Source organism: Diceros bicornis, chromosome 7, assembly GCF_020826845.1.
Source record: "Diceros bicornis minor isolate mBicDic1 chromosome 7, mDicBic1.mat.cur, whole genome shotgun sequence".
In the NCBI taxonomy this organism is placed as follows: Eukaryota; Metazoa; Chordata; class Mammalia; order Perissodactyla; family Rhinocerotidae; genus Diceros; species Diceros bicornis.
The window spans coordinates 17,885,213-17,897,638 of NC_080746.1; the positions used below are offsets into that span (position 1 = coordinate 17,885,213).

Consider the following 12,426-nt stretch of genomic DNA (forward strand, 5'->3'; position numbering starts at 1 on the left):
ACCAGAGAGAAAGCAGAACTTGACCCTGCTAGAGGTCGAGAATAGAACACGGAATATTAAACCTCTTCCATCCCCCAGCCCCCTTCCCCTTGGAGCTAGGACCCAGGAACCCCCTATGAACCTCCTTGCTCGGGTAGGTTTGTTCTGGAGATGTTTCCCCAGCCTGGGGCTGCTTCTGTTTTTAAAAATAATATATTTCCATAGTAACAGCTCCTGCCTATGGAGCACGTGTAGAGGGGGTGGTAATGAGGAGGGAGCTGGCAGTGTAGCACAGGACTATCAATAGATTCAGCCAGAAGACCCTGCCATCCAAATATGATATCCCTACAAGAACCCCCAAAATAATGTTATAGTTACACTCTGGCCTCAGGATCCATCCCTTTTCCTAGATTTAAGTGAGTGGATTGCATCCCTATAGGACAGGTTCTTGTCATTGCTTTCTGGAGGCAGGAGGAGGAAAATCCTACAAAAGAATTCAAAGGAATCCCTCTTCCCCAAGAGACCTTCTTCTCCACATACAGATGGCAAGGTCTTTGGCACACAGTGCCTTCCTTAGAGGGGTAGACAGGGAAGGTGTTAAATAGCTCTCTCCCAAATCCAATTAGTAGTCTGAGGAATGAGTACCTGGGAGTAAACAATGCCTTATAAGTGTGGGGTTCCAGAGCTGGGCAGAAGCTGGCAGGTCAGCAACAGGGTGCCTGAGCCAAAGGAGGTGGTGGGGAAGCCTGGGGCATCCCTGGGTTTCACTGTAAGAAATGATGAGGGGGGGCAGTGATGGGGTAACCTTGCTGCAGCCCTGCCCATGTATCATCACTGGACCCCAAAAACAATGGAAGATTCCTAGAGTGTGGGTTTCTGATCTTGAGGGGAGGAGAAGATATGAAATGAAGGGAGAAGAGAACTCAAAGACACAGGGCCAGAACCCAGAGACATGGGAGGAAGCTCTCAGTGCGCAGAGAAGTGGGGCTAGGGGAGCAGGTTGTATAGGAAGTCGTCTAGGTGCAAAGTTTCACTTTGAAGACCCTCTTCCCCCAGGAATCCTTCTTCAGGAACCCTCCAACCTCCCAGGGATCTCAGTTCTCTGAATTTTTGGATTTACTTCCTCAACCCCCCAGACTGAGCACTTGGTCCTGTGCTGCCAGATGCTGCTTCACAATTCGGTCTTCCATGAGTCTCCTAGCTGGTCCCCGCAATCTCCCTTCCACTTGTTACTCGGGCCTCTAGCACTTATTTCATTCTGCCTTATAGTCTAGCTGTTGGTTTATATGTCTGCTTTGCCCACTCATCAGGAAGCTGCTGAAGAGTAGGGACCCTTCTTACTCATCTCTCTTCCCTCATATTCAACCAAGGTGCTTTAATAAGCTGAAGTAGACTCCTTGGGGGAAACAAGTACATTTATATTACTTGGTGTCCCCACAGTACTTAAGAGTTCCCCATGTACATAGTAGGGATTAGCAAATTCTTCGTAATTTTAAGAAGTCTAACAGAAAATATTTCAGTATACACGTAAATCCTAAGAATTTCTATATTGTATCTATCTTTTGAAAAATCATTCATGTCATCTCAATGGAATGGGCGATCTTGGGGCTTGCTTTCAGCTCACAACTTTCAATAAACTGATAGGGGAGAGGCAAGAAGAAAAGGAAAAAGAGTGACTCAGCTGCCCAGAGAGAGCCACAGATATGGTCCTACAAATGTCATAGCCTCAGACTATCCAAAGATGTCTCATGGTCTTTTTAGGCACTGGGAAACATTTTTGGGACAGGCTTTGTCAGGCATCAGACTTAATAGTAGATTGGCCTTGCTCACTGGGAGGCACTCAAGCCTCCTTCATGGGAGATGCGCATTGCGGACATTATCTGCTTGCCCAAGAAACCAGCCAAAGCTATTGACAACTCACCTGATCTGTGAGCCCTAGGACCAGCTTCAGCGTTCAGGCAAATGCTTTGAACTTATACCAGGAAAGGCACAAAATTTCAAGTGAGGCCAAGTCATATGTTTGTTTGTTTCTCCTTCTGATTGGCCTGATAATCAACTGGGCATTTACCATCATGGGAAAAAAAGTATTCAGATTATATGACAAGTATCCAAGTAACCATGTTCTGATGGTAATGTGTATACATGGATGATGAATCTCCAGCATCTTATCTTTGAACATGCCCCACCCCCCACCCTCTTCTAGTGGTGGTGGGTGTGGTGGGTGGCTAATGATCTCTAGAGAAGAAAGAGACAAAGGCTGGGAAGGAAGATTTATTGGGATTGGCCTCCTAATAAAAAAGGAAATAGATACAGACTATCCCTCAGATCTCCAGGGAGTCTCAGCCTGCTCCTAAACAACAAGATAACTGAATGCTGCCTCCTCTGGGGCTCCCACAAGATCCTCCTTTCCACCTGCTCCTGGCGCCTCATTTTCTCCATTTGGAAGGCCCTCTCACTCTTCCCACCTACCGAAATCTTTGGAGATACTACTCTTCTTCAAGGTCATCTAGCTTCCCCTGGTCACAACTAATTGCTCTCTCCATGTGTTCCTAGTGCCCTCTGTACCTCTTTCAGACCAGATCCATTATATGTGATGATGCCTTGTATACAGATAACTGTGTGTCCTTAGCCCCATGGGGTCACCCCGTGGAACAGAAAACACTTGCCTCTAGGGAGTTCCCAATCTAAGAGGCACAGATGCACACACATGCGTGCACACACACATACACCCACATAGAAAAACAATACCAGTGGGATAATAGGTACTGAAAATTTGGTGGAATACTATCAAGAAATTACTGGGAGGGCCAGCCCCATGGCTTAGTGGTTAAGTGCGCGCGCTCCGCTGCTGGCGGCCCGGGGTTCAGGTCCCGGGCGGGGACCCACGCACCGCTTGTCCGGCCATGCTGGGGCCGCGTCCCACATACAGCAACTAGAAGGATGTGTAGCTATGACATACAACTATCTATTGGGGCTTTGGGGGGAAAAAATAAAATAAATTTAAAAAATTAAAAAAAATGAAATTACTGGGATTACTTTACATGTATAAAGTATATTTTATACACATATGGCTTTTTGTTGTTAATTAAAGCTGCCTTCAAGTAGAAGGGACATTTCACATCCGGTTTTGAGAGATAGGAGGAACTATCTTTGGCCTAAAAAGAGTCAACCCGACCCGGACTGCCATATTTGAAAAAGTGGACAAAGTGCCAGGATTCTTGAGTCCTCTCCCCAACTCCCTGGTAGTGATTTCCTCTCTGAGGAATGGAAATTTGACACCTAAGAGCCTCTGGGTGCATGAAAGAGAACGAAGATGCTGGTGAACTGTTATTTGCATGAAAATAGGTGCCACGCACGGTAACCTGGAGGAAGAAACCTCACTGGCAGTTCCTCAGGCTCACGGGAAGCCACGTGTGAGTCTGGTTCTTCCGCTTCTTCAGCTCCTTCTAACACTTGAGCCTCACCTCCTCGGTTTGGGAGCTGGGCACCAAGCAGTGAACCAGGACCAAGCAAAGTCAAGTACCGGGTTAAATCCAAGATGTGAGGGCACTCCCAGCCCCTCCAATGGTGAGATGGCCCTCTGGGTTGCCGGGCAATGAACTGCTACCTCGGGGGAGCAGGTGGGTGGGACGATGAAGGAAAAGTACCTGGATGAAGGACAAGAAAAACATGGAGTGGGAGGGGCTTTTCAAGCGTCTACGCCCTACAATTTACATCATCTTCCAAATTGTAGCTGCGTTTCCGGGAACTGAGTTGTGTTTACTTTGGCTTCCGACTACCTGGGCAACAGGTATCCTACGAGGAGCAGGCACTGCTCCACATCCTCATCCCTCCTGCCCTCCCCTTTGCTTCCAGCAGCCATCTTCCCACTCCAGAGGCGTCCCAGGATAAACTCGGGGTACTGGCCCTTTAAACGTGACCTGCGGAGGCGGACGGAGCTAAAACTGACGTGGAACCAAGAGTGAGCGGCGTCAGACGCGTGGTACAAGGAGTCGTTCATCTTGCAACCGGGCGGGGAGTGTTTCCACTTTGGGCTGTACATCTTTAATACGATGTTAAGAAAGTGTCTGCTGTTGTCTTTTTTCCCCCTCTTTTTTTTTTTTTTTTTTAATTCAAGCGTAGTTGACATACAATATTATATTATTTTCAGGTGTACAACATAGTGATTGGACATTTATTTACATTACAAAATAATCAGCCTGTTAAGACCTGATAGTTACCGTCTGTCATTATACAAAGTTATTATAGTATCGTTGACTATGTCCCCTATGCTGTAGGTTACATCCCCATGACATTTATTTTACGGCTGGAAGTTTGTACCTCGTATCCCCTTCACCTATTTCTGCCTTCCCCCCACCCACCTCCCCTCTGGCAACAGCTAATTTGTTCTCAGTATCTACGAGTCTGTTTCTGTTTTGTTTTGTTTGTTAATTCGTTTTGTTTTGTTAGAGTCCACATATAAGTGAAATCATACGGTATTCTTCCTTCTCTGTCTGGCTTATTTCACATGGCATGATACCCTTGAGATCCACCCATGTTGTTCCAAATAGGAAGAATTCGTTCTTTTTTATGGCTGAATAATATTCCATTTTAATTAAATTTAGTTATATGTACATATATGTAATGTGTATATACATATATGTAATAGATATATATATTAGATCTTCTTTATCCATTCATCTACCCATGGACACAGGTTGCTTTCGTATGTTGGCTGTTGTAAATAATGCTGCAATGAACATAGCGTTGCGTATATCCTTTGGAGTTAGTGTTTTCCTTTTCTTCGGATATATACCCAGAAGTGGTATTGCTGGATCGTATGATAGTTCTATTTTTAATTTTTTAAGGAATGTCCATACCCTTTTCCCTAGTGGTTGCACTAATTTACATTCCTACCAATAGTGCACGAGGGTTCAGTTTTCTCTGCTTTTTTCCTTTGTTTTTCCAATACCCTGTGATGACTCAACTCTGGAATAAAGGATGTATCTAAACACCTCTGTCCCCACTCTTTTGCCCATATTAAAAATGGCCGCCTCCGCCTTCCACAATGATAGTTGCTCTGCGAACAAGATCCGTGCGGAAACAGTGCGTCGGCAAATGCAGTGGGGCAGAGCCCAGGTTGATTTATAAAGGCTCGCGGAGTGTCGCGCGCAGCTCAAGTCAGAGTTGGTGGGTTTTGCTCAGGCTGGTGTGGGAAGATCCAGCCTGTGGGGAGCGGCCACTTCTTACTGCTGGGGGCTCAGGGCTTCTGTCCAACTTGCCGGTTATCTGAGGAGGCGGCAGAACGGGACCCCTGGCCGGTCACCATGTGGGCCTTCCTGGAGTTGCCGATGCCGCTGCTGGTGAATTTGATCGGCTCGCTGCTGGGATTTGTGGCCACACTCACCCTCATCCCCGCCTTCCGTGGCCACTTCATCGCCGCGCGCCTCTGTGGCCAGGACCTCAACAAATCCGACAGGCAGCAGATGTGAGCGACGGCACGCGGGTCCCGGGCTGGGGACAGGGGTGGGCAGGACAGGAGCGGGGACTGGGGCGCTTGACTGCGCGCGAAGACGGAGCGCTAACCCAGCAGACAGCCCGGGACTCTTGGAGGTGAAGGGCAGAACTGTTTAGCATTGAGGAAGGGATGGGGGGTGATCCCCGGCTGTATCAGGGACTCCGGCAGTGGTGCCCTCTCCCTCATTAGGTCGTTAGGTCACTGTAATGCCTGCACTAGTGAGTGACCACACCCCTTTTCCTCTTCCCCCTCCACGCCCCTTGCTGCTGGGCCACAGCCCAGAATCCCAGGGAGTGATCAGCGGTGCTGTTTTCCTTATCATCCTCTTCTGCTTCATCCCTTTCCCTTTCCTGAACTGCTTTGTGGAGGAGCAGTGTAAAGCTTTCCCCCACCACGAAGTAAGTGGGTTGGAGGGGGGGGTGGCTGCCCGTGGTTGGGGGCTGGGAGCTACCCGAGAGAGTTCCGGTTATTTGGGTTTGGGGGGCGGGGCTGAGGAAGGAACGAAAAAACAGGAATTTTTGAAAGGTGAAGTGGGAGTCGGCTTAAGCCGTGACCTGCCCGAGCCTCCCCCAGTTTGTGGCCCTGATAGGTGCGCTCCTTGCCATCTGCTGCATGATTTTCCTGGGCTTCGCGGACGATGTACTGAATCTGCGCTGGCGTCATAAGCTGCTGCTGCCCACAGCTGCCTCACTACCTCTTCTCATGGTCTATTTCACCAACTTTGGCAACACGACCATTGTGGTACCCAAGCCCTTCCGGCCGATTCTTGGCCTGCATCTGGACTTGGGTGAGTAGCCCCGCCACTACTGCCCCTATGGCCCCTACTTCAGGGCACCCTTACTCTGTGAGACATCCAGCAAAGCATCCTTCCTGGTGCTCCACGTTCTCCTCCAACTGTTCCTGTTTGTCCCTGTGTCTTCTGAGGTTCTCTCTGTTGGCCCTTCATCCTATCCTCTGTCCTCACCACTTTTCTCCGAAGAATATCCTTAAATCATCATTGATAGGTGGTACTACTACTTTTTTGTGTGTGTGTGTGAGAAAGATCAGCCCTGAGCTAACGTCCATGCCAATCCTCTTTTTGTTGAGGAAGACTGGCCCTGGGCTAACATCTGTGCCCATCTTCCTCCACTTTATATGGGACACCACCGCAGCATGGCCTGACACGCGATGTGTCAGTGTGCGCCCAGGATCCAAACCTGGCCACCAGCAGCGGAGCGCGTGCACTTAACCGCTACGCCACGGGGCGACCCCAGTGTGGTACTACTTCTTTTCTTACTGTCTTCTCCCACCAGGGATCCTGTACTATGTCTACATGGGGCTGCTGGCAGTGTTCTGTACCAATGCCATCAATATCCTAGCAGGAATTAATGGCCTAGAGGCTGGCCAGTCGCTGGTCATTTCTGCTTCCATCATTGTCTTCAATCTGGTGGAGCTGGAAGGTAGGTGGGATTGGAGGTAGGGAGAGAAGTCTGAATGTTAAGGAAGTTTTCCTGATATCTGGCTTTGGGGAATTCAGAAAGAAAGCAATATGTGAATAATTAGAGAAGCTAAGGGAAGCTATTTACTTTGCAAATAACAACTAACATTTATTAAATGTGAGAAAGAAAAATAGCAGCCCTGTCATTTATAGCTGGATTGGCACTAATAGGTAGGCCATGATCTTCTCCTATTGAATATAAACAATTTCATAGAATCCCAAAATCAGATAGGGTCACTCTGTGACCATGATCCAGTAAGACAAAAACCAGACCCCTCTATAACCGTGTGTGAGCACAGACAAGACTGCAAGAACACTGAATCCCACACAAATGACCAAGATCCCCCTCTTCTGGCTAACATGAGTGACTGCTGCTTCCTTCTGATAACCACTCAGTTCCTCCCACTTCTTAGATAAAAATTAAGATGAATTAATAATTAATGAAAATTATTAAGAATTACTCCTGCTGACAGCACCCAGTCCAGGGCAAAACTGTGCCTCCTTGCATCCTCCCCAGAATTACTTAAATCCTATAACAAGTCCTCCTAACACCCCCTTACTGAGGCATCCCATGGTTCCTCATTGTGTATGGTTTCCAAAGTCTCCCTTGTTACAAGTCAGTAAACCCAGCTTTGACTACAGATGTGTTTCTGGTGGTCTTTGGCCGATAGACATCAGTAAGTGCTTATTAAAGCTAAAAGCACTTTTAAAATATGGTCTCATTTAAACTTTGTAACCAAGCTCTTTGTGGCAGGTGTTATCATGAACTATATTTTACAGCTGAGGAAACTGACGTTTAGAGAAGTTAAGTGTGTCATGATCAAGGTCACATAGTTAGGAAGTAAAGCTGATATTCAAACCTAGGTCTGAACAGTCTAAACCAAATTTAAGACAGTAACTAGTTTAGGAAAAGTTCGTGCAAGAGGTGGACTATTGGCAATTGCCTGGGTCACATAAAAGGGGTAATAAGTTCTTGAATGTAACTTGGGAGAGGTGGGCAATACAGCTTGGGACAGAACTGAGAGACAGACAAAAATAGGACCAAGGTATGCAGGGGAAGTGGCTATCAACTTTCTCTTCTTTCTTTTTCCCCTGCTTCCAAAGGTGATTATCGGGATGATCATGTCTTTTCCCTCTACTTCATGATACCCTTTTTTTTCACCACCTTGGGATTGCTCTATCATAACTGGTAAGTAGGCCTGCAGATAAAGGGACAACTATTTGAACATGTGGCAAGTATGGTCCTGATCATGACCATCTGCTGATGGAGAGGCTAAACCTGTGCATACCTGTGTTGAGTGTTTTCTGGGTCTTCAGTTGGTAATATTCTTAAATTGTTCTCTATCCAGCAGTAGCTGGGGACAAGTGCTGTGGAGCTCCCAGGAATATATGAATTCAGGGCCTTGCGTCCTGGAGAGTTGCTGGGAGAGCTAGAGTCTCCTCTGAGCCAGAACTAGGGTCAGGGCCAGCCTAGTGCCAGGGTGTGTGATGTGAGAGAAAGGATTGGTAATGCCTCTTGCCACTGGCTCAGATCCTCTCCCCCACACAGGTACCCATCACGGGTGTTTGTGGGAGATACCTTCTGTTACTTTGCTGGCATGACCTTTGCCGTGGTGGGCATCTTAGGACACTTCAGCAAGACCATGCTACTCTTCTTCATGCCCCAGGTGTTCAACTTCCTCTACTCACTGCCTCAGCTGCTGCATATCATCCCCTGCCCTCGCCACCGTATACCCAGGTAGCCACTTTGGGGCTTGAAAGGGACATCATAGCTTTTTCACTTGGGATGCATAAATTTGCTGTGCAAAGGGAGTGTGTCCAAAGAAGAGCCAACTCTTTCCATGTGGTTAGCCCTTTGTAAATTACAGAGCACATTTATTTACATAATCTTATTTAATTCACAGCAGCTCTGATCACACAGTAGTAAGCAGCAGAGCCAGAAATAGATGTGAGGTTGTTTGACTCCACATTCAGTGCTCTTCCTAGTAATTAACCACAGTGAGGAGAGTTCTTTGAGTAGTGGCCCAGTCACATAAAGCTCTCTTCCCCCTGCAGACTCAATACCAAGACAGGCAAACTGGAGATGAGCTATTCCAAGTTCAAGACCAAGAGCCTCTCTTTCTTGGGCACCTTTATTCTAAAGGTAACAGGGTAACAAGGAGGTAGGGCTGTAGGCCGCTACCCTGAATTCAGAGAATGGGGAACCCAGGCCTGCATCAGATCCAAGGGGAGTTTGGAAGCATTAGGCAGATCCCCATTCCTGAAGTATATGTGTTAGCTGAAGTTCTACCTCTGGCCCCTCCAGGTAGCAGAGAGCCTCCGGCTAGTAACAGTACATCAGAGTGAGAATGAGGATGGTGCCTTCACTGAGTGTAACAACATGACCCTCATTAACTTGCTACTTAAAGTCTTTGGGCCCATGCATGAGAGAAATCTCACACTGTTCCTGCTGCTGCTACAGGTACGGTTGAGGATGGGGTTTACACCTCTTTGTCTCCCTTTCTCCATGGTTCTTATTCTAGTCCATTTCTCCTTGCAGATCCTGGGCAGTGCTGTCGCCTTCTCCATTCGGTACCAGCTTGTCCGTCTCTTCTATGATGTCTGAGTCCCCTCATCGTTGCCCTTTACTTCACAATCTCCAGGGTTCTTGACTCAGGCCGACCTCTTTCTGGACCGAGACTGCCTCCTGGCCCAGGCCCTCCAGAGTTTTCTCCTCAGCATTTCCTTCCCCCTGTGATTATTGACATCCTGGCCTTTCTTTCCCTCTAATGATCATTGATTGGACTTTGCCTATGGCTTTCTTCAACTTGCCACTCTCCCTCTCCATCCCATCTTTGCAGCCTCCTAAAGTGGGATACTGAAGCTTTTATGCAGTTATCTACAACTCTGACTCTGAAGGAATATGTTGGGCCTGGGGCTAGAACCCTGGCTGGGGATAGGGACACAGGCTCGAAGATGACTTGACATTTGGCTATAAATTAAGTATTCTGATTAGTAAGAGCAGACCTGGGGGCCAGGTGCTCCCAGTGGTGACAATAAAGTGTTGTCTTTTTCTTTTTGTTGTTTCTCTAGGTGTATTTCCTATATGGGCATTTTAGGGTATATTGGTTGGTGGAGGCACCTTCTCCAAGAGGATGCCTCTCTCTGCCCCAACCTTTTTCTTTCAGTACACCAGGCCCCTTCTAGGAAGAAGTAAACAGAAAGAACTGAGACCAGGCAGAACATGTTGAATAAATACTGAAATCCTGATTCTTCACGTGGCATGGAGGGCCATAAGATTGGAGTTATCTGTTCTCTGGTATGGGATCGAATTTTCAGGGAGTCTCATTTCTTTCCTTGTTCACTCTCCCTTTGCAGGATAGGTGGAGGGAGGAGTGGAGAGGGAGTGACCAGACCTGAAAGGGGAGGCAGAGAGAATTCTTGTGTTGACCTCTTCACTTTAAAAATCCAGGCCCGCCTAGACTTCCCAGAGGCTCTTGAGGTGGCTTCAGACTCCACCCTCTGTCTTCCGGTTCTAGTCTCCGGCTGCAGCGTTTAAATCTCGCGCGCTTCACTTGGATAGGCTACTTCTTAGAGTGGTTGGCTGTCTGCGAGCCGCCACTCCTCCTCGCCTTCTTCCGCGGGCAAAAGGTTTTCAAATTCGACCAATCGGCGAGCGCGCTCCATCAGCCGTGGCGCGTCACCGACGGGTTAACCGCAACCAACCGGAGGCGGGTATTAGAGAAAAGAGCCAATCAGGAGGGCGCGGAGGTGTGCCCTGGGGGCTTATAAGGGCGGCCTCTGGGCGCGCGCGGCGGCAGTTGGACTGCGGCGCAGCTGTACCCTGTTCTTCTACCTCGCGCATCATGTCGGGCCGCGGCAAGACTGGCGGTAAGGCCCGTGCGAAGGCCAAGTCGCGCTCATCGCGCGCCGGCCTCCAGTTCCCCGTGGGCCGCGTGCACCGGCTCTTGCGGAAGGGTCACTACGCCGAGCGGGTCGGCGCCGGCGCTCCGGTGTATCTGGCGGCGGTGCTCGAGTATCTCACCGCGGAGATTCTGGAGTTAGCCGGCAATGCGGCCCGCGACAACAAGAAGACGCGGATCATTCCCCGCCACCTGCAGCTAGCCATCCGCAACGACGAAGAGCTCAACAAGCTTCTCGGCGGCGTGACTATCGCCCAGGGAGGCGTTCTGCCCAATATCCAGGCCGTGCTGTTGCCCAAGAAGACCAGCGCCACCGTGGGGCCGAAGGCGCCCGCGGGCGGCAAGAAGGCCACCCAGGCCTCCCAGGAGTACTGAGGAGCGCCCGCACCGCCCCCGGCCGCCTGGCCCTCCCCATGCCGCCACAAAGGCCCTTTTAAGGGCCACCACAGCCCTCACGGAAAGAGCTGGGCCATGTCGGGTTCCGGGACGGGTGGCCGCGGCGCTCGGCCTCTCCCTCATCCCCGCCGCCGCCCGCCCCTCCCCCGCGCGGCTCGCGGCCCCCGGCTTCCCGTCCTCCAGAGAGGGGCGGCCCTTAGGACGCCGCTCGGGCCCGGCACGGCTCGTGTGATGCGGAGGACCGAGGGACGCGGCCGGGAGGGGACTCGGGGCGCAGCACCTGCCGCCTCGGCGCTCGTGACTCAGCCGGCCTGTCTTGAGAATCGCTGATGGGCTGCGGTGAGCCGCGGCACCTTCTGGAAGACTTAGCTGGCAGCTCTGACGTAGGGCTGAGGTGTGTGGCCGGGGTCGGCGGCCCAAAGGGTGAGTCGGTGCAGACGGCCACCAGCAGACCCCTGCAGCCCGGTCGTCTGACTTCTCTAGCTTGGTGCTTAGGCCAGGACTTTTCAGACAGGACTGGATTTCTGGGCTTCGGTGGGGAGAAATTTCATCACTAAATTTTTTCTGGTGCCCCCTTTGCTGCCAAACCCTGGGATTTTTACATCAGCGCTTCCTCCATCCTCATCTGTAGGCCTGTGCGGTGCGGCCAGGACAGAACACTGTTAACAGGAACATCGTTTCCTCCGGAGAGGACTGCCTCCCAGGGAGAAGCCGGGGAGGGGCGAGGGCTCCAGTCTGGGTTCCCAGCCGGCTGTGTGGACAGCGGGAGTTGTGTGCGCGCCTGAAGCTGACTGGCAGCAAGGCCTTAGGGCCTACCCGCTCCGCCCCATTTCCCTTCCAGCAGCTCCACTCGGCAAGCCAAGCACCTAGATACCAGCACAAGTCTTAATCCTGTCTGGACTGAGCCTCCATTGGCTTTTGAACTGGAATTTTGCAGCTAACCCATCCAAGACTAGTACCTTAGACATTGGGGAGTTTCAGATAGACTAATTTTGTTTATTAAAGGATTGTTTTTTAAAAATGAGTGTCTTCATTTTGTAAGAGTTGTAGGATTGATGACTTTGTAGACTCATTCTCCTGAGGTTGTGGGGGTGAGGGGACTATCAGATATGAAGCCCTATGGTTAAGTGGAGAGGGACAAGCCATAGTTTTAAGATTATGGCTTTCTTGGTGTT

The 12,426-nt window shown here is 49.8% G+C and overlaps 2 protein-coding genes across 3 annotated transcripts; both read left to right on the plus strand.

Moving 5' to 3' along the window:
• The first annotated feature begins 3,363 nt into the window (after window positions 1-3,363).
• DPAGT1 (dolichyl-phosphate N-acetylglucosaminephosphotransferase 1) lies at window positions 3,364-10,011 on the plus strand. Of its 2 annotated transcripts, none has more exons than XM_058545049.1 (10): window positions 3,364-3,546; window positions 3,835-5,446; window positions 5,754-5,874; window positions 6,050-6,263; window positions 6,769-6,915; window positions 8,058-8,142; window positions 8,503-8,691; window positions 9,009-9,096; window positions 9,259-9,414; window positions 9,493-10,011. In XM_058545049.1, the coding sequence occupies exons 2-10, from the start codon at window positions 5,286-5,288 to the stop codon at window positions 9,556-9,558; spliced, it is 1,227 nt and encodes a 408-aa protein (XP_058401032.1). In that variant the 5' UTR covers window positions 3,364-3,546; window positions 3,835-5,285; the 3' UTR covers window positions 9,559-10,011. The 2 variants fall into 2 exon arrangements, with proteins under 2 accessions (XP_058401032.1, XP_058401033.1); XM_058545050.1 differs by having other exon boundaries at window positions 3,838-5,446.
• Window positions 10,012-10,083: 72 nt separating this feature from the next.
• Window positions 10,084-12,272, plus strand: LOC131408385 (histone H2AX). Its single transcript, XM_058545053.1, has one exon. The coding sequence runs from the start codon at window positions 10,799-10,801 to the stop codon at window positions 11,228-11,230; it is 432 nt and encodes a 143-aa protein (XP_058401036.1). The 5' UTR covers window positions 10,084-10,798; the 3' UTR covers window positions 11,231-12,272.
• Window positions 12,273-12,426: the final 154 nt, after the last annotated feature.